Source organism: Phyllobates terribilis, unplaced genomic scaffold (genome assembly GCF_046119375.1).
Source record: "Phyllobates terribilis strain yellow unplaced genomic scaffold, ASM4611937v1 Scaffold_140__1_contigs__length_4765195, whole genome shotgun sequence".
Taxonomy (NCBI): domain Eukaryota; kingdom Metazoa; phylum Chordata; class Amphibia; order Anura; family Dendrobatidae; genus Phyllobates; species Phyllobates terribilis.
Window position 1 is genome coordinate 2,198,287 of NW_027362900.1, and position 24,491 is coordinate 2,222,777.

General features: G+C 46.2%; 1 protein-coding gene across 1 annotated transcript; it reads left to right on the forward strand.

Annotated features, from left to right (window-relative positions):
* Nucleotides 1–258: 258 nt before the first annotated feature.
* On the forward strand, nt 259–23,518 carry LOC141205560 (uncharacterized). The gene is made up of 6 exons (XM_073664130.1): nt 259–351; nt 481–660; nt 744–867; nt 951–1,048; nt 1,247–1,337; nt 21,870–23,518. Exons 1-6 carry the CDS (start codon nt 274–276, stop codon nt 23,210–23,212), a joined length of 1,914 nt encoding a protein of 637 aa, XP_073520231.1. The 5' UTR covers nt 259–273; the 3' UTR covers nt 23,213–23,518.
* The last annotated feature ends 973 nt before the right edge of the window (nt 23,519–24,491 follow it).

Genomic DNA, 24,491 nt, shown 5'->3' on the forward strand with positions numbered 1-24,491 from the left:
GAAACGTATTCAGCTGCAGACTCCAAAGAAACTGCTTGTTGTCTGTGGCCTAAAATATATAGGTTTTATTAGTAGATGTAAAGAAGAAAACTACTGTAAAATAATAAATCTCCTCATATGTTTCCACTTATTGTCTCCAGTACTTGTATTATTACACAGGATTTTTATGATGTTACATCTGCTCATCTTCTTCCCATTCAGGTCTCTACAATATCGGAACCTCTCAGTGAAGATCTTCTATAGAAGAGAATTTTCCTCATTTACCGATCAAAGATGGATATGGACAGAGACAAGATGGCAGAGAAAATATTACACCTCACCCTAGAGATCCTCTTCCGTGTTAGTGGAGAGGTGAGAGATTCGGATGATGTCACATTACATCATTCTTATCTATGGGAATAACAGATGGACAGAACTGGAGAGGTGAGGACTCTGGAAATGTCTGTAGTGAGATTTATTATTGTGTCTCTCCATAACCAGGATTATACAGTAGTGAAGAAGACCTCTAGTGAGTGCTGTCAGGACCCTGTGTCTGAGGGATGGGGAAGACCCCTGAGCCCAATCACAAGGCCTCCGTCTCACCCCCTAATACATGAGGACATCAGTGACCAGAAGATTCTAGAACTCACCTACAAGATGATTGAGCTGTTGACTGGAGAGGTGACACTTCTGGGAATGCTGGGACATTATACAATTATGCTATGAAGGGATCAGGGGGATGACTGTATCATTGTATGTGTCAGGTTCCTATAAGGTGTCAGGATCTCGCTGTCTATTTCTCCATGGAGGAGTGGGAGTATTTAAAAGAACACAAAGATCTGTACAAAGACGTCATGATGGAGGTTCCCCAGCCCCTCACATCACCAGGTAATAGACAGGACTAAATACACACGGCCTATAATTATCTGTATGTAAAGAATGAATTTAGTCCCTGTATGTGTTTTCTCCAGATCTATCCAGTAAGAGGACAACACCAGAGAGATGTCCCCGTCCTCTTCTTCCACAGGACTGTAAACAAGAAGGTCCCAATGTTCCTCAGGATCATCAGGTAGATGGATAGAAGGTGTCATGAGATCTCCCCTATGATGTGTAGACGGCTGTGAAGGTCTTGTGCTCAGTCTTGTTTTATCCACCAGTATTATATGTTATATACTTGTGTAATAAGAACAGTGGAGATGGCAGGATTAGAGCTGATCATAGATGTGACTTCTCCATCTGTCTGTAACTTTTACAATATTTGTTTCAGGGTGAAGATCTGACCCATATTAATACTACAGAGACGTATGTGAGGGGTGATGAGCGGTGTAAAGAGGAGATTCCTACATATGACTACCCAGGTGAGTACTGAACACTAAATGTAGAGAAGTCACAGATTCTTCTCAATCACCAACTATGGCTGTTTTATCGGTGGTGTAGTCCAGCCGTATCACAATCGTGTGATCACCATTTTGCTTCTAGATCACAACATTCTCCTACTGACCGTTACCTGTCCAGATCTGTAAACTATAAAGCCAAATGACAGTGTACATAGAATGTGCTGACAAGTTAGAAAATCACTTGAAGAAAAATATTATGATGGGCCTGTAAGAGAAACGGAGGGTAATGATGCAGTTGGCTTCCTAGATCCCTGATATCTTATTGGATGAATCTTCCTTCTCTCCCTTCTGTGCTGCTGAATGTGCTCATATGGTCCCTACTAGTGTTGAGCAAGCACAAAAATGCTCGGGTGCTCGAAGCTCGGGCCGAGCTCACCGTGATACTCGGGTGCTCGACTCGATCAGCGAGCCCAATGTTAGTCTATGGGAGACCCGAGCATTTTTGCGGCTTCACCCCCGGGAGTCTGTAGAAAGCCTAAAAAGTGCCCAAAACGATAGTGACAGTGCTCAAAAGACATGGGGACAGCATGGGCATCGCACCAGGAAGCATTTCTGACCCCCAGGTCACTGCCTAAAAGTGTGCCCATCAGAAGTGATCCTTGCCGCATCAGAAGATGCAGACTTGCAACTATCCCTGTGCAAGTCCTTGTCCCAGGGCAGTGTTCAATTGTACCTCCCCATTCCTTGCAATGCAAGCGCAAGTATGCAGCCTGCCACCCACCCACCCCCAAGCTGCAATACCATACTGCTAGCTTGCTTGCACTTGAAATTGGGCCTTTTAGGCATGTGGAGGCAGACGCCGGCCACCATGTCATGGCTGCGTCGGTGGCCTGGTATCCATACTCAGTCCCCAGCCGCCCGGTGGCCGGTGTCCACGCTCGGTCCCCAGCCGCCAGGGGGCGGCCGGGTGTCCATACTCGGTCCCCAGCCGTCCCGCGGCCGGGTGCCCACACACGGTCCCCAGCTGCCCCTATTTCTCCTGGGAACTTCCCCCACACTTTTCTTAGCCTGGCCTGCTTTAGGGCAGCATTGGACGAGCCCACCAGAGAACCAGACTTCTCCGGTGGGCCCTGGCTTCTCCATCAGGGGAGTTGAGAGTGCCAAGGTGAGGAGCATGATGATGATGATAGAAGTTAGCATCTGCTTTGTTTTCTTGGAATGCAAGCGTAAGTGTGCAACCTGCCTCCCACCCACCCCCAGGCTGCAATACCATACTGCTAGCTTGCTTGCACTTGAAATTGATCCTTTTAGGCATGTGGAGGCAGACGCCGGCCACCATGTCATGGCTGGGTCGGTGGCCGGGTGTCCACGCTCAGTCCCCAGCCGTCCGGCGGCCGGGTGTCCACGCTCAGTCCCCAGCCGCCAGGGGGCGGCCTGGTGTCCATACTCGGTCCCCAGCGGCCCGGTGTCCACGCTCGGTCTCCAGCCGCAATGGGGCGGCCGGGTGTCCATACTCGGTCCCCAGCTGCCCTTATTTGAAGGACAGCCTAACCACAAACACGTGGACAAGTGAATGTGGCCAGGGATGGTCCATCTGACTGACGCCTTCACACTGGGTTAATATTGTGGAAGCCGGGACACAGTTGGACACTGGGATGCAACACGTCCTCCAGACATAGAGGATTGCGGGTCCTGGGTCAATCAGGCTTCAACACAAAGTTCAGAAGGTAGACAGCAGCAGTGGTCGGCCTCCTACACAACGAGTAAATTATTCATGATCATGAGGCCATCCATCTCCTTAGCTTTCTGTTACTTGGAATGCAAGCGCATGTATGTAGTAGCGGCTAGGCCTGAGGTGGTCAGCGTTTTGGCGCATATCCTACATCCTCCGAGGATTGCTGGATGTTTTCCTGCTACTATCCCAGTTCTATGACTCCCGTTAAAACAAAGCTTCAGGTGATGAATGATGGATGAGGTGGTGGCAAAGGAAAAAGAGCAGGAGGAACAGGGACCATTCACATCAATCTCAGGCCAGTCAACCACACATGTCTTGTAGGATATGTTTCTGTACCAAAAGGAGCGTTTCGGCTACACAGTTATAGGGCATACAGTGAGTGCAATGCCTACCAAAAATTTCGAGGCACTCCAATGCCCCTTGGAAGTGACATGGAGGTCAGAGGGCCTTAACTAAACCGTTTTTTCCATTTATAGCAACTGGGTCTCCTGTACACTGTTGGCCTAAGCAGTGAATGGAAGGCTTTCCAAAAATTATGAGGAACTGCAATGCTCCTTGAAACAGACGTGGATTACAGCATACTAAAAACCTTCTACCCATTATTGGGGAGGGGGTCTCCCTTACTGTTCGCCTATGCATTGAAAAACAAAAGCTGACTAAAATTAGTAGGAAATGCAATGCCCGTTGGAAGAGTCGTGGAGGTCACAGTAGCTTAGCAAGACGGTTTTAATGCCCCTTGAAAGAATGGTGAAGGTCGCAGTGGAATAAAAAGACAATATCAATGCCCCTTGGAAGAGTGGTGGAGGTCACAGTAGCTTAACAAGACGGTTTTAATGCCCCTTGGAAGAGCCTTGCAGTACAGCATATTAAAAACATTATTCCCATTATTGGGGAGTGGGTCTCCTATAGTCTTTGCCTATACCTTCCAAGCAAAAGCTGCCAAAAATTAGGACGGAGGAACTTGCAATGCTGGCAACACGGACCACGGTCACCATGGTGGTACAGTGGTGGTGGAGGCTGAGGATAAGGAGAAGAGCAAAAAACAGCCGAAATGAGGAAGCGTATACCCATGTGTGGGTGTGAAGCGGTGCATGGGAATACACCTCCCGAAATAACACAGTGGATTTGACTTTGATACTCTGCTGTCATTTGATGGTGATGAGAAGTCTGGCCCAATCCAGCCCTTGTTCATTTTGATAAGGGTCAGCTTGTCAGCATTGTCAGTTGATAGGCGAGTGCGCTTATCAGTTATAATTCCCCCAGTGGCACTAAAAACACACTCCGATAACACGCTAGCGGCAGGGCAGGCCAGGACCTCCAAGGTGTACAGAGCGAGTTCATTCCAAGTGTCCAGCTTGGATACCCAATAATTAAAAGGCACAGAGGAATCATGGGGGACGCTGGTACGGTCGGCAAGGTACTCCCTCACCATCTTTTGAAACTTTCCACTCCTTGCGAGAGTACCCCGCGCCTCAGGGCCTGTAAGCTGGGTGGGTCTCAGAAAACTGTCCCAGAACGTTGACAGTGTTCCCCTACCTCTGCTGCATTGGAGTTGCGTCTCTCTCACCTGTACGCCTTGGTTGGTCAACGAACTGTGACCTCTGCCGCTAGCGTGTTCAGATGGGAATTTTTTTAACAGTTCTGCAGCAAGGGCCTTCTGGTATTTCCACATTTTTGTAGACCTCTCCACCTCAGGAATAAGAGAGTGAAAGTTCTCCTTGTAGCGGGGGTCTAAAAGTGTCACCAACCAGTAATCGCTGTTACCCAACATTTTCACAACACGAGGGTCACGGTTAAGGCAGCGTAACATAAAGTCAGCCATGCGTGCCAGACTGGTAACGGGCAAGACTTCCGTGTCCTCACCAAGATGACGACTGACCATGCTCTCCTCTTCCTCCTCCCCCCTGTCCTCGGGCCACCCACGCTGAACCGACTGTATGACAGTTGTACAGGTACTACCGTCTACAGCGCATGATACCAGCTCCTGTTCCTCCTCCTCCTATCCCTCATTGTTCCCCAATGCACGTTGGGATGAGATGAGGCTGGGCTGTGTGTAATCGCCCGCTACGGCTTCTTGATCCATCTCATCATACTCTGGCTGCAATGCCTCCTCTTTAATTCTCTGCAGAGAGCGTTGCAAAAGACAGACAAGTGGGATGCTGACGCTAATGATGGCGTCATCGCCACTCACCATCTTGGTGGCCTCCTCAAAGCTTGTCAGGATGGTACATATGTCAGACATCCAGGTCCACTCCTGAGGTCTTATGTGTGGAGTCTGACCTGAATATCGACGGCCTTGTTGCAGCTGGTACTCCACAACTGCTCTCTTCTGCTCACAAATCCTTTGCAACATGTGGAGGGTAGAGTTCCAACGTGTGGGGACATCACACACCAATCGGTGTGCCGGAAGCTGCAAACGCTGCTGCAACACAGCAAGGGCGGACGAAGCTGTAGCCGACTTCCAAAAATGAGCTGACAGGCGGCGTACTTTGACGAGCAGATCTGGCAACTCGGGGTACGTTTTAAGAAACCGCTGAACCACGAGGTTAAGCACATGAGCCAGGCATGGTACGTGTGTGATCTCGCCTCGCCTCAGAGCCGCCACTAGGTTACGGCCATTGTCACACACGACCATGCCTGGATGTAGGTTCAGCGGTCTCAGCCACAGATCTGCCTGCTCTTTCACAGCTGTCCACAACTCACAAGCAGTGTGAGGTTTATCACCTAAGCTTATGAGTTTCAGCACAGCCTGTTGCCGCTTGGCTGAGGCAGTACTGCAGTGCTTCCAGCTTGTAACTGATGTGGTGATATCTGAGATGGAGGCTGAACATGAGGAGGAGGATGATACGCAGGAGCTGTACACTGGGGGGCAACTCTGACTGACATAGGGCCCGCAATCCTTGGTGTGGGGAGGATGGGTTCCGTCCCAAGGTCCGACTGGGTCCCAGCTTCCACTATGTTTACCCAGTGTACCGTCAGGGAGATGTACCGTCCCTGGCCACAAGCACTTGTCCACGTGTCCGTTGTCAGGTGGACTCTCCCAGTAACTGCGTTGTTGAGGGCACGGCAGATGTTTTGGGACACGTCCTTGTGTAGTGCGGGGATGGCACACCGGGCAAAATAGTGCCGGCTAGGGACCGAGTACCGAGGGACAGCCACCGCCATAAGGTTGTGGAAGGATTCCATCTCCACCAGCCTAAAAGGCAGCATTTCCAACGCAAGCAGTCGTGAAATGTGCGTATTTAGGACTGTGGCCTGTGGGGCGTTGGCTGCAAATTTGCACTTTCGTTCAAAGCTCTGGGATATGGACAATTGAACGCTGCGGTGGGACGTGGACGTTGATGCTGTTTCTTGAGAAACTGCCATAACAAGTGAAGACTGAGAGGAGGGGGCATCTTTACATGCAGTATGGACAGGGGATTGCCTTGCACGCACAACAGGGGGTTCTATTACGCGCACAACAACGGAAGAAGCAGTGGTGACACCTGCTAACGCTGGTTGTGGACCCTAGGGTTCGCCCCACAAAGTCGGGTGCTTTGCTGCCATGTGGCTGATCATGCTGGTGGTGGTCAAGCTGATAGTTTTGTCACCCCTGCTGATGCTGGCATGGCAGGTGGTACAAATGGCCTTTTTGGGGTTATCAGCAGAGTCTTTAAAAAAATTCCAGACTCTGGAAGACCTACCGCTTGTACTGGCAACGTCCCTCGTGTTGGTGTTACGGAGAACTGTTGTTCGCCTTCTTTGTGCGGCCACCACACTGCTTCTTCCTGCCTGTTGGGGTACTCTGCCTCCCCCCCCCCCCCCCCCCGTGTGCTGCTGGCCTCGCTCTGCGTGTCCTCCTGCCACGTTGGGTCAGTTACTAGATCATCCACCACCTCCTCCTCTTCCACTTGCGCACCACGACCCTCCTCCTCACTTCATGGCAATTATGTCTCGTCATCGTCCACCTCTTGTGACAAATTGCCAGCGTCGACTTTCTCTGGCCGTGCCTGTTTAAATATTTGGGCATTGCTACATGGGATCTCCTCTTCCACCACTTCTTCAAGCGGAGCAGGCAAGGGGCACAAATATGGAAATGGACCAGTGAACAGCTCTTCAGAGTGTCCAAGTGTGGGATCAGTTGCTGTCTGACGACACTCTGCATGGTGGGAGGAAGGAGCATCAGGGTGAGGAGGAGTATGTGGTCGAGACTACTAAAACTTGACCGTGTGGAAGACAGACCGGAGGTGGTGGTACCCAGGTAACTGGAAGTATTATCTGCTATCCAATTAATAACCTGTTCACACTGATCAGTTCGCAACACTGGTGTTGTAGTCTGCTTCCCTAGTAATTCGGTCAAGAAGTGGGAGCGAGAAGATGTGGCTGTTGGTTGTGGCACATTTTCACCTTGGCCACAGCCCCGTCCTCTACACGCACCATCACCAGAACGTCCAGTTCCACGTCCCTTTCCACGCGCCTTGCCCATTGTAAAGAAAGTAAAATAGCTTACACTCGCACTATCAATGGAAAAAGGGTAACAAAAAGGAGATTAGAACCGTGGAAAAGGAAAACCACAGTCCTATTTCTCTTGCCTACACTAGAATCTTTTAAACAGATATATTTGTGTCTGAACACAGAGCGAGACACTCAATTTTTTTATTTTTTTATGTAAAAAAGGCAAAAAGGTGGATAATACAGAAATTTGAACCGTGGAACTGCGAAACCACAGTTCTAGTTATCTGTCCTACACCAGACTCTTTTAAACAGATACAGTTCTCTGAAAAAGTTTGGGCACCCCTATTAATCTTAAGCTTAATGTTTTATAAAAAATTGGTGTTTTTGTAACAGCTATTTCAGTTTGATATATGTAATAACTGTTGGACACAGTAATGTTTCTGCCTTGAAATGAGGTTTATTGTACTAACAGAAAATGTGCAATCTGCATTCAAACAAAATTTGACAGGTGCATAAGTATGGGCACCTCACCAGAAAAGTGACATTAATATTTAGTAGATCCTCCTTTTGCAAAAATAACAGCCTCTAGTCGCTTCCTGTAGCTTTTTATGAGTTCCTGGATCCTGGATTAAGGTATTTTTGACCATTCCTCTTTACAAAACAATTCCAGTTCAGTTAAGTTTGATGGTCGCCGAGCATGGACAGCCCTCTTCAAATGATCCCACAGATGTTCAATGATATTCAGGTCTGGGGACTGGGATGGCCATTCCAGAACATTGTAATTGTTCCTCTGCATGAATGCCTGAGTAGATTTGGAGCGGTATTTTGGATCATTGTCTTGCTGAAAGATCCATCCCCTGCGTAACTTCAACTTTGTCACTGATTCTTGAACATTATTGTCAAGAATCTGCTGATACTGAGTGGAATCCATGCGTCCCTCAACTTTAACAAGATTCCCGGTGCCGGCATTGGCCACACAGCCCCAAAGTATGATGGAACCTCCACCAAATTTTACTGTGGGTAGCAAGTGTTTTTCTTGGAATGCTGTGTTTTTTTGCCGCCATGCATAACGCCTTTTTGTATGACCAAACAACACAATCTTGGTTTCATCAGTCCACAGGACCTTCTTCCAAAAAGAAATTGGCTTCTCCAAATGTGCTTTTGCATACCTCAGCCGACTCTGTTTGTGGCGTGCTTGCAGCATCGGCTTCTTTCGCATCACTCTCCCATACAGCTTCTCCTTGTGCAAAGTGCGTTGTATAGTTGACCGATGCACAGTGACACCATCTGCAGCAAGTTGATGCTGCAGCTCTCTGGAAGTGGTCTGAGGATTGTCCTTGACTGATCTCACCATTCTTCTTCTCTGCCTTTCTGATGTTTTTCTTGGCCTGCCACTTCTGGCCTTAACAAGAACTGTCCCTGTGTTCTTCCATTTCCTTACTATGTTCCTCACAGTGGAAACTGACAGGTTAAATCTCTGAGACAGCTTTTTGTATCCTTCCCCTGAACAACTATGTTGAATAATCTTTGTTTTCAGATCATTTGACAGTTGTTTTGAGGAGCCCATGATGCCACTCTTCAGAGGAGATTCAAACAGGAGAACAACTTGCAAGTGGCCACTTTAAGTAGCTTTTCTCATGATTGCATACACCTGGCTATGAAGTTCAAAGCTCAATGAGGTTACAAAACCAAAAATAGTGCTTTAATACGTCAGTAAAAAGTAGGTAGTAGTATTTAAAACAAGAAAATGATAAGGGTGCACATACTTATGCACCTGTCAAAGTTTGTTTGAATGCAGATTGCACATTTTCTGTTAGTACAATAAACCTCATTTCAAGGCAGAAACATTACTGTGTCCAACATTTATTACATATATCAAACTGAAATAGCTGTTGCAAAAACACCAATTTTTATAAAGCATTAAGATTAATAGGGGTGCCCAAACTTTTTCATATAACTGTATATTGGTGTCTGAACACTCACAGACACACTCAATTTTTTTTTTTTGGGTGGGGGGGGGGGAGGGAATACCAAAAGGTTAATTTGTACAGTCTGACTGAGGGAAAAAAAAAATACAGGATTTAGATGAAAAAAGAAAAAAGGATTTTTCCTGGCCCCTGAGACCGGGGGATAAGTCTCGCAATTTGACCACAGGAGCACACAGGACTGTAATGCAGCGTTTGCTGGTATAACCACTGCGTCTCCTATACAGCCTGCCTGCCTGATATCTGGGATGGATATTAGTCCTGAGAAGGACCGTTTGTTTGATTTGGCAGGCTTTAGAGACACTACATTAACTATTTCGCAGTATAAATCTCTCCCTAGCTCAGCAGCACTCTCCCTACACTGTCTGATCCGGAGCGACTGTGTCCAAGATGGCAGCGCCCAGTTTTAAATACTCGAGGTGATGCTGTGTGGCCAGCCAATCACTGTAATGCCCACAAAGAACATGGCGGCGGCATTACAGTGACTGGCTGGCAATCCCTGCATGTTCATTGGCTCTGTGAAGAGTTCCAAACGTGCAGGGCGGAGACCCGAGCTCCCGCCCGAGTAACCCGGAAATACTCGGTGCTCGCCGAACATCCCGAGTAGTGAGATGCTCGGGCGAGTACCGAGCAGTGTCGAGCATGCTCGCTCAACGCTAGTCCCTACAAGACCAGGTCCAGTCTTTCTGGCCAAACTTCACTTTTATGATCGACATTAAATGTGCAGTAAGGGCCAAGTGTGAATTTCTCTACAATAACAACAGAGTCTCCCTTTATCCTGACTTTTCAATTTCTTTTAAAATGAACTAACTTCAAACAAGATTGCGATAAACTACATAAAAAAATTACACCTGTGCCATGATATATCTCTAAGCTGTGCGTGGCTGATGGCTGTAATATACATTTATTCACGCCTGCAGGAGATGTGTTGGCTCGAGCCCTGGTTTCATGGATTCACTCCATGTCATAAATTCCATTATGTTTTCAATCCTAAGGAATTCAGATTACTGCACAATCTCTCCTGAAATGGGGGCGCTAATACTTTCTCTACTCTCCTGGTCAGGACTCATAGTAGCTCCAATGGTCCACCATAAATGAGTGCAACTCCATTTAGAAGTGGAAAATGAACTTCGGGACTCCAATAAATGAAATTTTCAAATGCTTTATTGAATAAGAAATATACCCCTCTTGTAAACAGAGCATAAGCCCAGAGCATGGGCCAACGTTTCCACCTTTTTACCGGTCTTTTTCAAGGCAAATCCATCACTAAACAAAACACACCAAAATTAATACAGGTATAACAGATATGGCAGGTTCTGCCTATTATAGGCTACAGAATATTATAGTGACAATTCCTAGAACCCCACCAAAAAGATAAATATAGAGGTAGAGGAGTGGTATCGGAAGGATAAGCCAGGTGGACAATAGATCCTAGATAAGGTCCAACAGGGCCGCGTGATATAGACAGAAACTATTAGTTATATATTGAGTTAATATTACCTATTATGGCCACAAGAAATCCTGAATAAAGCAGGGTTGAAATCAGTGTTCGTGAAGGGAGCTCTGTTGCGTCCTAATTTAGCAAGCATGTATAAATAAGTACAGTGAGAGACTCAAAGCAACATCATCATAATATAATAAAATTCTATAATCGCCAATGGCAAAACTGGAACAATAAACCCCATGTATAATGGAGATCTCATACCTGTGCAGGGTGATAGTGGAAAGACCATTCTGGTAAGTGGTATAAGGGGGTTGGAGGAGTCCCCTCCTTAAATACCGCGCTGTGCGCTACCTCATTGGTGATTTTAGTGTGGGCGCGCTCCCCAGCATGAGAGTGTAGCCGATTACTGTGGGAAGGACCTGCGGGTCACATGTGCGGGAACTTCCTGTCACATGGTACGGAGCTTCCGATTCGGTGGAACGCATTGTGGTTCACAGCTCTCCAGAAAGGAAGTGTTGTATTAGTATCAAGCTATGAGATGGAGAATGTGTGTTCAGTCACCATTAGGTCCAACAAGGATTATAGGAGAGCGTACTATATTCCCCCAGATGGTAGATATTTCAAATGGAGATAAATAACTATATCATAATCCAATTGTGATAGGGTAGTGATGTTCCATAGGTGAACTACGTTCCTAGAGCACGGTAAAAGAGGATGGTGCTAATGGGTGACCTAAAATAAAAAGGAGAAATAATAAGTGGCACTTCAGAACATGAGAATCAACAAGTAATCTGGACAATGTACCAATAAATAGCTTAATAGACATGGAATATCATATGATCATATGGAATACCTTTGTGGAAGGCTTATAGAAAACAAAACACCAAGGGAGAATTGCTCTAAAACTGTATTTCATACTCCCTGTTAATAAGACCTTTGGGATGTAGGGTCTGAAGCGTGTGTATCCAGAAGGATTCACATTCCTTCAACCTTTTAATGCGATTACCCCCTCTACTGTTTAACGGTACATGGTCTGTGACCTCATACCTCAATTCTGCGACTGTATGGGACATGGCACTGAAATGGGCTTGTATGGGCAACATGGTACTTCCACACCTAATGGTCAATTTATGTTGTGAAATGCGGTCTCTGATATGTTGGGTAGTCTCACCAACATATCAGAGACCGCAAGGACACTTAATCAGGTACACTACATATGTAGAATCGCAAGTGAAATATTCCCGAATGGGGTATCTCTTCCCTGATAGGGGATGTGTAAATGAGTCGCCCTTCATTACATTAGAGCGCTGAAGACATCCTTGACATGGGAAGGTACCCCGACGTGGTGTCATCAAAGTGTGTTGTACCAGTCCTCTTTTAGTAGAGCCCACATCGGCTCTAACAAGATGGTCACGAATATTATGTGGGCGTTTGTTGCACAGTAAGGGTTTGTTGGCAAATTCCGGTATAGAGGGATACGATTGCATTAATAGTGACCAGTGTCGTTGAATACATTGGTAGATCGCCCCTCCAAAGGGGTGATGGGTGTTTACGAATGCTATTCTTTTAGTCTGTTCGTGAGATGGGGAACGTGGGGTATTAGATTTCAGAATATGATCAGGATAACCACGCTGAAGAAACTTCTGGTCCATTTCCCTATGTCTGATACTCCTAATCTCGCTATTTGAAACGATACGTTCGACCCTACAGTGTTGTGATTTGGGGAGAGCTCTTTTTATATGACGTGGGTGACAACTGGAATACAACAGCAAGCTGTTTTTGTCAGTGGGCTTGACATAGAGGTCACTCTCGAGTGAGCCAGTCTCTGTCAGGGTGATCAGGGTATTTAGGAAATGGATTGAACATGGATTATGAAGTATTGTGAATGTTAGATTGGGGACACAAGTGTTGAGGTATCCTAAAAAAGTGAAAAGCTCACTGTCAGTGTCTGTCCAAATGAAGAAAATATCGTAGATAAAACGTTTCCAATATTTCTGAAAAAAATCATGTGTGTAGACATAGACATCCTCAAAGTCTGCCATGAAGATGTTAGCATAAAGGGGGCGCTGCGTTTGAGCCCATTGCTGTCCCCCTCTTTTGAAAATAAAATTGATCCTCAAAGAGGAAATCATTTTTTGCCAGGATCAGCATAAGAATGTCAACTTAGAAGTGAATTTCTGCCAATGTTAGTTGAGTACGAGTATTAAGAAAATTGGAAGTGGCTGTGATGCCGTCGTGATGGTCAATACTCTTATACAAACCATTTACATCCATGGTTACTAGAAAAATATTTCTGGGGATGTGGTCCAATTCCCTAGAGATGTAAGAAAATTACTTGTATCTTTAATATACGAAGGAATTTTTGGGATGTGTGGTGTCAGAATTTTCTTGAGCGTAATGACAAGTGGTGATAAAATAGTCAGTAGAGGCAACGATAGGCCTACCAGGTGGTGTGAGTAAATTCTTATGTATCTTAGGCAACGTATAAAAAAACTGGTGTAGTTGGATGATTGTTGACCAAAAATTCAGAGTTTAGGGGCAATAGTGCCTTTCTTTGCATGGTAGGAAAACAGTCTAGTAATTAGATCTGCTATCTGTGATGTGGGATTGAAAGGAATTGCAGAGTAGGTCTCATTGTCCGTCAACTGGGATTTGATCTCCGAAATATAATAGGCTCGGTCCATAACGACCACTGCGCCCCCTTTGTTGCCCATACCAGCCCATTTCAGTGCCATGTCCCATACAGTCGCACAATTGAGATATCCAATCATAGACCATGTACCGTTAAACCGTAGAGGGGGTAATCGCATTAAAAGGTTGAAGGAGTGTGAATCTCCGATTTAGTTTGTAGTTCTCCCCTCATACATACATTGTTGTTGGGGATGTAGCATAGAATAAAAAAATAAGTTGTTTTTTTTTATAGGTTCATTCTGTATGATGGTTTCATTGTGGTGGGATCGGCCTGTAACTGGCTGGTAGTGTTTTTTTTTAAAAAAAAAAAAGGTCTCCATTGACTCTCCCAGAAGCCTGGGATATAAATTTAAGATACCTCAGCTCTGCAGTATTATAAATAGTTCTCTTTAAAAATTTATTTTTTCTTGAAACTCCATGTGATAGAAAATATTGGCCCTTACGACAATTTAGATGGCCAAGAGCCACCGAGCCGCATATTCTAATTACTCCAGAGAGGTTTCACCACTAGTTACTCATTTTTTTACTGATGAAGACCGTTGACTTTCATTATTTCTGTAGATGTGTTATTGTCTTTAGTCACAGTTTTGCTCATCACCATTTATCCCTTCTACATGGATCTGGACTTACACAGAGACCCCTAGGCTTGGGCCACGGTGTTACCTGGTGTTCTGTGGAGTGAGATGAGAAGAAGAATAGTCAGGTATCCGGGTCAGAACCAAGAGGATAGAGAAAATACAAAATCAGAAGACACAAGAGTAGTCAGTAAACGGGCCGGGATCACAACAGAAACAAATACACAAGCCGGGAGCTGAGCACAGAGGACTGAACCAGAGGAGAACAAGGCTGTATATGGCAGCTTCCAGCAATATGCTTCCAGCTTTAGTAGGGTGCAGATTACTCCAGCTGGACAGCACACACCCATACTGCTAGACTGGATAGTACTACTGGTCCCAGCAACCCTAATCTTAGTGGCTGGACAGAGCCTGCGCCACCCAGAGCTTCTGGTTCCGACGTCTTCTCCATCACCAGCGCCGCTTGCAGAATGAATAATTAACAGATAAAGTAGCACTCTGTAACGCCAAGCATGCAAACATGAAATATATGAAATATGAATAGCATTACTGCTGTAGAAAATAAAAATAAATGAGAAATCTTAGGGCATAAATAGGCCAATTCATGTGTACCTGGTAGCTGCAATAAGGCGTTTCTCAAAAATAAGTGGTGGTGCCGTCCGGACCGGAAGATTCCAAATAATCAAATAAGAGATAATCAGCCGCACTCATGGAGATATCCCTGCAAATAGATTTATTGTGACAGTCATTCATCACAGTGTTGGGAAATATAATACTTGATGATGAAAAAAGGGATAGGGTTGGTAACGTAACCCAGCATATCAGGGTCTTTCTCAAACATCGCTAGAAGAAGAGAGAGATACAAAATTAGCCGTGCTGTACAAATATACCTGTGGTCCTAAAAATTGGCTATACAGGAATAATATGTACAGAAATCATGGGGAACAAAAACAAAAACCATATTGCCCAAACATATATTCTATGCAACTACATGACACGAAGACAACAAAACAACCAAAAAGAAAACAAAAAAATGAAGTAATAATAGATTCATATAGGGGTAAGAACAATAGGAAGACTAAAAGCAAGAATTTGAGGGCTAAGGACTAGAGCCAAACATATGTGCACATATATATGTACCCAGGGAGGGTTTAGTTAATAGGTGAGACGGATATGTTCTGGAAGGGGGAGGGGGAAAGAAGACATTGAAATGGTACAAACCTAGGTATGGTAATGTCCGAAGTATAAGGAAGTTGTATGCTTGTTAGCAAAAATGTACTGTCCAACCGTGGTACGGTGGAGGCTGTTGGAAAAGACATAAAAGTAGCTGAGATGTAATCAGTAGTATAAAGGAAAAGTGGACACCGGGAGTAATACTGACCATATGGAGCATTGTCCAGGGGAGTTGGTGTGGAGCGCTGTGTGCACTTGCGGTGGTGCTCTGGCGCCATTGGTGTCAGTGGGAACGTGTATATACGCGCTTAGCTCGGTACTTCCGGTGTCAAAGCACCGGAAGTGACCCAGGACTGAGAGCCAGAGCGAGGCTTCAGACGCAGTGTGTACCGAGCTAAGCGCATATATACACTCCCCCACTGACACCAATGGCACCACAGCAAACGCACACAGCGCTCCACACTAACTCCCCTGGACAACGCTCCATATGGTCAGTATTATTATACAATATGGTTTTTGTTTTGTTTTTGTTCCCCATGATTTCCGTATATATCATTCATGTATAGTCAGTTTTTAGGACCTCGTGTATATTTGTACAGCACAGCTAATTTTGTATATATCTCTTATTCTAGCGATGTTTCAGAAAGACCCTGATAGGGCTGAAACGTAACCCAGCATATGGCTTTCTTCTGTCACAATAAATCTATTACCAAGGCTATCTCCATGAGTGCGCCTGATTATCTCTTATTTGGTGACTGAAGCAGACATCGCAGGTGCAGATCCCAGAGGAGATGGGACACAATATTTGTAGAAGCCCTAATATAATAAAACTAGATGGTGGCCCGATTCTAACGCATCGGGTATTCTAGAATATGTATGCGGCCGACCGGGCGCAATTAGCAGAGCGTTGTTTAAATTTGGCGCCAAAATCGCTGATTGGTCGCGTTCGGCAACCGCGACCAATCAGCAAAGCGGTGTTTAAATTTGGCGGCAATATCAGTGATTGGTCGCGGGCAGGGGCCACGACCAATCAGCGAACCGTGTTAGTGAGGAGTGGAGAGCGTGTTTAAATTTGGCAACAAAATCGCTGATTAGTCGCGACCAATCAGCAGAACGGTGTTTAAATTGCGATTTAAACACCGTTTAAATTGCGATTTAAACGGTGTTTAAATCGCTCTGCTGATTGGTCGCGGCCGCGACCAATCAGCAGAGCGATGCAGAGCGGGGTTTAAATTTGGCGCAAAATTTAAACAACGCTCTGCTGATTGGTCGCGGCCGTCAGCCGCGACTAATCAGCGATTTTGGGGCCAAATTTAAACATCGCTCTGCTGATTGGTCGCGGCCTCGACCAATCAGCAGAGCGGTGTTTAAATTTGGCGCCAATCTCGGTGATTGGTCGCGGGCGGCGGCCGCGACCAATCAGCAAACCGTGTTAGTGAGGACTGGAGAGCGTGTTTAAATTTGGCACCAAAATCGTTGATTAGTCTCGACCGCGACCAATCAGCAAAGAGGTGTTTAAATTTGGCGACAATACTGCTGATTGGTCGCGGCCGGCGACCGCGACCAATCAGCAGAGCGATGCAGAGCGATGCAGAGCGGGGTTTAAATTTGGTGCCAAAATCGCTGATTGGTCGCGGCCGGCGGCCTCAACCAATCAGCAGAGCGGTGTTTAAATTTGTCGCCAATCTCGCTGATTGTTCGCAGCTGGCGGCTGCGACCAATCAGCAGAGCGGGGTTTAAATTTGGCGCCAATAATGCTGATGGGTCGCGACCGCGACCAATCAGCAGAGCGGGGTTTAAATTTGGCGCCAATAATGCTGATGGGTCGAGGCCGCGACCAATCAGCAAAGCGGTGTTTGAATTTTGCGCCAAAATCGCTGATTGGTCGCGGGCGGCGGCCGCGACCAATCAGCAAACCGTGTTAGTGAGGAATGGAGAGCGTGTTTAAATTTGGCACAAAAAATGCAGATTGGTTGCGGCCGGTGGTTGCGACCAATCAGCAGAGTGAGGTTTAAATTTTGCGCCAATACTGCTGATTGATCTCGGCCTGCGACCGCGATCAATCAGCAGAGCGGTGTTTAAATTTGGCGCCAAAATCGCTGATTGGTCGCAGCTGGAGTCCGCGACCAATCAGCAGAGCGTTGTTTAAATTTGGCGCCAATCTCGCTGATTGGACGCATCTGGCGTCCGCAACCAATTAGCGGAGCGTTGTTTAAATTTGGCGCCAAGCTCGCTGATTGGTCGCGGCTGGCATCCGCGACCAATTAGCACAGCAGTGTTTAAATGTGGCGGTAAGATCGGTGATTGGTATTGGCCGCTATTTAAATGTGGCGCCCAAATCGGTGTTTAACTTTAGCACCAAGATCACTGATTGGTCGAGTGCGGAGAGCGCGACCAATCAGCGAATCGTATTGGTGAGGAGCGGGGAGCGGAATCGTATTAGTGAGGACCGGGGTGCGCCGCTGCCTGTGCAGGTACTTCCGCTGCGAGAACCCGGGACATGAGCGGGCGCTCGCAGCAGAAGTATCCCCTCCCGCAGCGCCGCTCCCCGGTCCTCCCTTCACACCCTAGACACTGATGTCCCCACAGTATCCGCATGGTGTTACAAAGGTCCGGACATTTGTGTTAAAAATCGCTGATTGTTCGCTGACGCTGCCAGCGACCAATCACCGATTTGGGCGCCAAATTTAAATATCGGCCACGACCAATCACCGATCTTGGCTCCACATTTAAACACCGCTGTGCTGATTGGTCGCCGACGCTATGCGCGACCAATCACCGATTTTGGCGGCACATTTAAATAGCGTCCGCGACCAATCAGTACAAGCCCCGGAGCATTTTTCGTTTTTGCATTTTCGTTTTTGCTCCCCTTGTTCCCAGAGCCATAGCGTTTTTATTTTTTGGTCAATATGGCCATGTGAGGGCTTATTTTTTGCGGGACGAGTTGTACTTTTCAACGCCATTACTAGTTTTATCATATCCTGTACGGGAAAACAGGAAAAAAATTCCAAGTGCGGTAAAATTGTAAAAAAAAGTGCAATACCACAGTTGTTTTTTATTTATTTTTTTTACCATGTTCACTGAATGCTAAAACTGACCTGCCCTTCTTATTCTACAGGTCATTACGAGTTCATAGACACCAAACATGTATAGGTTCTTTTATATTTAAGTGGTGAAAAAAAATTCCAAAATTTGGTAAAAAAAAAAAATAAAAAAATAGCGCCATTTTCTAAGACGCGTAGCGTCTCCATTTTTCGTGATCTGGGGCTGATTGATGGCTTATTTTTTGCGTGCCAGGCTGACGTTTTTATTGATAACATTTGGGGTAGATCCGATGTTTTGATCGCCCGTTATTGCATTTTATTGCAATTTTGCGGCGACCAAAAAACGTAATTCTGGCGTTTAGAATTTTTTTCTCGCTACGCCGTTTACCGATCGGAATAATTCTTTTTTCGTATTGATAGATCGGGCGATTCTGAACGCGGCAATACCAAATATGTGTATGTGGGTTTTTTTTTTATATATTTTATTTTGAATGGGGCGAAAGGGGGGTGATTTAAACTTTTATATTTTTTTATTTTTTTTTATATTTTTAAAAACTTTTTTTTTTTACTTTTTGCATGCTTCTATAGTCTCCATAGGAGACTAGAAGCAGCAACTATCCGATCGCCTCTGCTACATACAGGGGACGAGCAGGTTCCCTGCATGCAGCAGAAATGGTCCTGTGCTATGAGCGCCGACCACTAGGTGGCGCTCATAGCGACAAGATCATGACAACCACAGGCGTCTGCTGCAGACCCTGGGTTGTCATGCACGCCCATCGGCGACCCGCGATCACGTGACGAGGTCGCCGGTGGGCGGGGCTTATGACGCGCTACCCGGAAGCGCGCGTTAAATGCTGCTGTCGGAGATTGACAGCAGCATTTAACTGGTTAACAGCCGCGGGTGGATCGCGATTCCACCCGCGGCTGTTGCGGGCACATGTCAGCTGTAAGAATCAGCTGACATGTGCTCGGTTCAGTGAGGGCTCAGCGCCGGAGCCCTCACTGAACTGGCGGTACGCAAATATGCGTACTAATACGTCCCCAGTAAGTAAGGGGTTAAATGTGGAGCCAAGATCGGTGATTGGTCGCGGCCGATATTTAAATTTGGCGCCCAAATCGGTGATTGGTCGCGGGCAGCGCCTGCGACCAATCAGCGATTTTTAACACAAATGTCCGGACCTTTGTAACACCATGCGGATACTGTGGGGACATCAGCGTCTAGGGTATGAAGGGAGGACCGGGGAGCGGCGCTGCGGGTCGGGATACTTCTGCTGCGAGCGCCCGCTCATGTCCCGGGTTCTCAGAGCGGAAGTATCCGCACAGGCAGTTCCGCTGACATCCATGTGGCTAGGATGTGAAGGGAGGACCGGGGAGCGGCGCTGACATCCAATTGGTCACGGCAGCTATTTAAATCTGCCGCACAAATCGGTGATTGGTCGCGGTCTTGGCCCGCGACCAATCACTGATCTTGCGGCCAAAGTTAAACACTACTGTGCTGATTGGTCACGGGCGCTGCCTGCGACCAGTCACCGATTTGGGCGCCAAATTTAAATATCGGCCGCGACCAATCACCAATCTTGGCTCCACATTTAAACACCGCTGTGCTAATTGGTCGCGGACGATATTTAAATTTGGCACCCAAATCGGTGATTGGTCGCGGGCAGCGCCAGCGACCAATCAGCGATTTTTAACACAAATGTCCGGACCTTTGTAACACCAGGCGGATACTGTGGGGACATCAGCGGCTAGGGAGTCAAGGGAGGACCGGGGAGCGGCGCTGCGGGTCGGGATACTTCTGCTGCGAGCGCCCGCTCATGTCCCTGGTTCTCGCAGTAGAAGTATCCGCACAGGCAGCGCCGCTGACATCCATGAGGCTAGGGTGTAAAGGGGGGACCGGGGAGCGGCGCTGACATCCATGTGGCTAGGATGTGAAGGGAGGACCGGGGAGCGGCGCTGACATCCAATTGGTCACGGCAGCTATTTAAATCTGCCGCACAAATCGGTGATTGGTCGCTGTCTTGGCCCGCGACCAATCACTGATCTTGTCGCCAAAGTTAAACACTACTGTGCTGATTGCTCGCGGTCAGCGTCCGCGACCAATCACCGATTTGGGCGCCAAATTTAAATATTGGCCGCGACCAATCACCGATCTTGGCTCCACATTTAAACACCGCTGTGCTGATTGGTCGCGGCCGATATTTAAATGTGGCGCCCAAATCGGTGATTGGTCACGGGCAGCGTCCGCGACCAATCAGCACAGCGGTGTTTAACTTTTGCGGTAAGATGAGTGATTGGTCGGGTCCGAAGACCGCAACCAATCATCGAATCGTCTTGGTGAGGACCGAGGAGCGGCGCTGCCTGTGCGGGTACTTCCGCTGCGAGAACCCGGGACATGAGCGGGCGCTCGCAGCAGAAATATCCCCACCCGCAGCGCCGCTCCCCGGTCCTCCCTTCCGCATGGAGGTCAGCGGCGCCGGCGGTCCTTCCGCTGCTACCGGCCGGGAGATGAGCACCTCGCGCCGCTCATCTTCCGGCTGCATCTCCGTCCCGCAGATGGGTCCGGCGGCCGAGGTCCTTCTGCTGCTAGCGGCCGGGAGATGAGCGCCTCGCGCCGGTCATCTCCCGGCTGCATCGCCGCTGAGCTCCGTCCCGCAGATGAGCCGCTAACGGCCGCCATCTTTTTTCAGAAATCCTGCGGCTCTGATTGGCCGCTGCCGGACCAATGAGCGACGCGGGATTTCCTGGACAGACAGACAGACAGATAGACAGACAGACAGACGGGATAAGTCAATTATATATATAGATGTCAGAAAATCAGCAGTAGAAATCCCCATATAATGACTACATTTTGGAAATGATAACCCTCATTGAATCAATCTTTAGAAGTTGTTACTATTTTGACTCCACAGGCGCTTTCCAGAAATTAACACTCAGTGGATGTTGGAGAGTGAAAATTGCAAATATACCATTTTATTACCCAACACATAGTGCCCAGATTGTACTCCAGGAGACACACACCGTAAATTAAGTGGGTTCTTCTCACTATAGTAATGCCAAATACATGGATGGTACATGTGGTTTGGACACACACAAGGCTCAGAAGCAAGGGGGAGATTTGACTTTGGGAGAGTGGATATTGCTGGATTAGTTTATGGAAGCCATGTTGCTTTTCAAGAGCCTTTGAGCCACTAGTGATGTGGAAACCCCTGTTTTTTTCCATTAACAGATGATGGATTTGAGTGGTATTATTTTCGCCTACATAACATTGGTGGCTTTTTATTGCATATTTGGGAAGCAGACTGAACAAAAAGTTGCACACCGTGCTCTACTGGGTCATCCTATGAGGTTTTCTTGGTGAATAATTCAATATGTTTTCATAACTTACCATTTTAAAGTTTAAGTAGAAATGTTAAAAAATATAAAATTCAAAGATATTTTATTCTAAAATAATAATTGGTTTTATTCTTAGCAGATAACTGTACGAGGAGATCAGAGGGACAGCTGTCATCTTCAATTTTTAAATCTGATAATCGTGTTATCCCACAACAGACAACTGAAGTGAATGCCATTACTCCAGATATACCATCATCCCGTCACAGCAAAGATCTGTCATCTGATCCTTTGAAACAGGTCCTGTCTTCTGATTCATTACCGACCACTAAGGAAAATCAAAGTCGCAAAATAAGCATTAAAAAACGAACTGCTCCTAATTCAAAGAAGCCATTTTCACGTTCAGAATATGGAAATGGTTTTCTCCTCGAAAAGTCTTCTCTTAAACATCAAAAAATTCATGCAGAGAACAGATTTTCTTGTCACAAGTATGGGAAATGTTTTAACCAGAAATCAGATCTTGTTAGACACCAGAGAACTCACACAGGGGAGAAGCCTTTTTCATGTTCAGAATGTGGGAAATGTTTTACACAGAAATCAGATTTGGTTAAGCACCAGAGAATTCACACAGGGGAGAAACCTTTTTCATGTTCAGAATGTGGGAAAAGTTTTAACCGGAAAGCTCATCTTGAAAGACACCAGAGAACCCACACAGGAGAGAAGCCTTTTTCCTGTTCAGAATGTGGGAAATGTTTTACACTGAAAGGGAATCTTGTTATACACCAAAGAACTCACACAGGAGAGAAGCCTTTTTCATGTTCAGAATGTGGGAAATGTTTTAACCTGAAATCAGATTTGGTTAGGCACCAAAAAATTCACACAGGGGAGAAGCCTTTTTCCTGTTCAGAATGTGGGAAATGTTTTAACCGGAAAGCGCATCTTGAAATACACCAGAGAATCCACACAGGAGAGAAGCCTTTTTCATGTTCAGAATGTGAGAAATGTTGTAACCTGAAATCACATTTGGTTAAGCACCAGAGAATTCACACAGGGGAGAAACCTTTTTCCTGTTCAGAATGTGGGAAATGTTTTAACCGTAAATGCAGTCTTTTTATACACCAGGGAACTCACACAGGAGAGAAGCCCTTTTCATGTTCAGAATGTGGGAAAAGTTTTAACCGGAAAGCGCATCTTGAAATACACCAGAGAACGCACACAGGAGAGAAGCCTTTTTCATGTTCAGAATGTGGGAAATGTTGTAACCTGAAATCAGATTTGGTTAAGCACCAGAGAATTCACACAGGGGAGAAACCTTTTTCCTGTTCAGAATGTGGGAAATGTTTTAACCGTAAATGCAGTCTTTTTATACACCAGGGAACTCACACAGGAGAGAAGCCTTTTTCATGTTCAGAATGTGGGAAATGTTTTAGCCATCAATCAGCTTTTGTTAAGCACCAGAGAACCCACACAGGGGTTGTCCACTAGTAAGGCAACCCCTTCTCATTCCTCATGTTTGGTCCTGTTAAAATAAAAACACTTAAACAAACCTCCCATGACGGCACCATTCCAGCGGTGTCAGGATTCGCATTCCCGAGGCTCATGTGAGGTTGTTACATCACATGGGCCCTGTGCCCAATCAGCCCTGGCTTCACTGTCCCCGCCTTCAGACGTATTGAACATCAACAGGAAGCCAGGGCTGCAGCTTCTCTCTGACTTCGGCTCATTGTTCGCCTAAACATTGGAGCTCCCCCACTTCTGACCCCATTTTGGAAACTAGACCCTCAAAGGCACCTATCTAGATGCATAGTGAGCACTTGGAACCCCCAGATGCTTCACAAATTGATTCGTAAAAATGAAAAAGTGGAAAAGGAAATACTTTTTCATTTTTACGGATTAGTTTGTGAAGCACCTGGGGGTTCAAAATGCTCACCACCCATCTAGATAAGTTCCCAGGGGGGTCTAGTTTCCAAAATGGGGTCACTTGTGTGGGGTTTCCACTGTTTAGGCACATCAGGAGCTCTCCAAACGCAACATTTCGTCCGCTAATTATTCAAGCAAATTTTACAATCGAAAATTCAAATGGCGCTCCTTCCCTTCCGAGTCCTGCCGTGCGCCCAAACAGTGGTTTTTCCCCACATATGGGGTATCTGCGTGCCCAGGGTGAAATTGCACAACAAATTTTGGGGTCCATTTCTTCCTGTTACCCCTGCGAAAATAAAAAAAATTGGGTCTAAAGTAACATTTTTGTGAAAAAAAGTTAAATGTTCATTTTTTTTCTTCCACATTCCAAAAATTCCTGTGAAGCACCTGAAGGGTTAATTAAGTTCTTGAATGTGGGTTTGAGCACCTTGAGGGCTGCAGTTTTTAGAATGGTGTCACTTTTGGGTATTTTCTGTCATAAAGACCTCTCAAAGTGACTTCAAATGGGATGTGGTCCCTAGAAAAATGGTTTTGTAAATTTTGTTGGAAAAATGAGAAATCACTGGTCAACTTTTAACCCTTATAGCTCCATAAAACAAAAAAATTTTGGTTCCAAAATTGTGCTGATGTAAAGTAGACATGTGGGAAATGTTATTTATTAACTCTTTTGTGTGACATATCTCTCTGATTTAAGGGCATAAAAATGAAAATTTTGAAAATTGCAAAATTTTCAAAATTTTTGCCAAATTTCCGTTTTTTTCACAAATAAACGCAAGTGATATAGAAGAAATTGTACCACAAACATGAAGTACAATATGTCATGGAAAAACAGTCTCAGAATCAG

Bases quoted from the DNA above. Each gene is read 5' to 3' on its own strand.
- LOC141205560 (XM_073664130.1), top strand. From the start codon at position 274: ATGGATATGGACAGAGACAAGATGGCAGAGAAAATATTACACCTCACC. The intron at 661-743 runs GTGACACTTCTG...TGTATGTGTCAG, and splicing joins TTGAGCTGTTGACTGGAGAG to GTTCCTATAAGGTGTCAGGA. The intron at 1,049-1,246 runs GTAGATGGATAG...TATTTGTTTCAG, and splicing joins ATGTTCCTCAGGATCATCAG to GGTGAAGATCTGACCCATAT.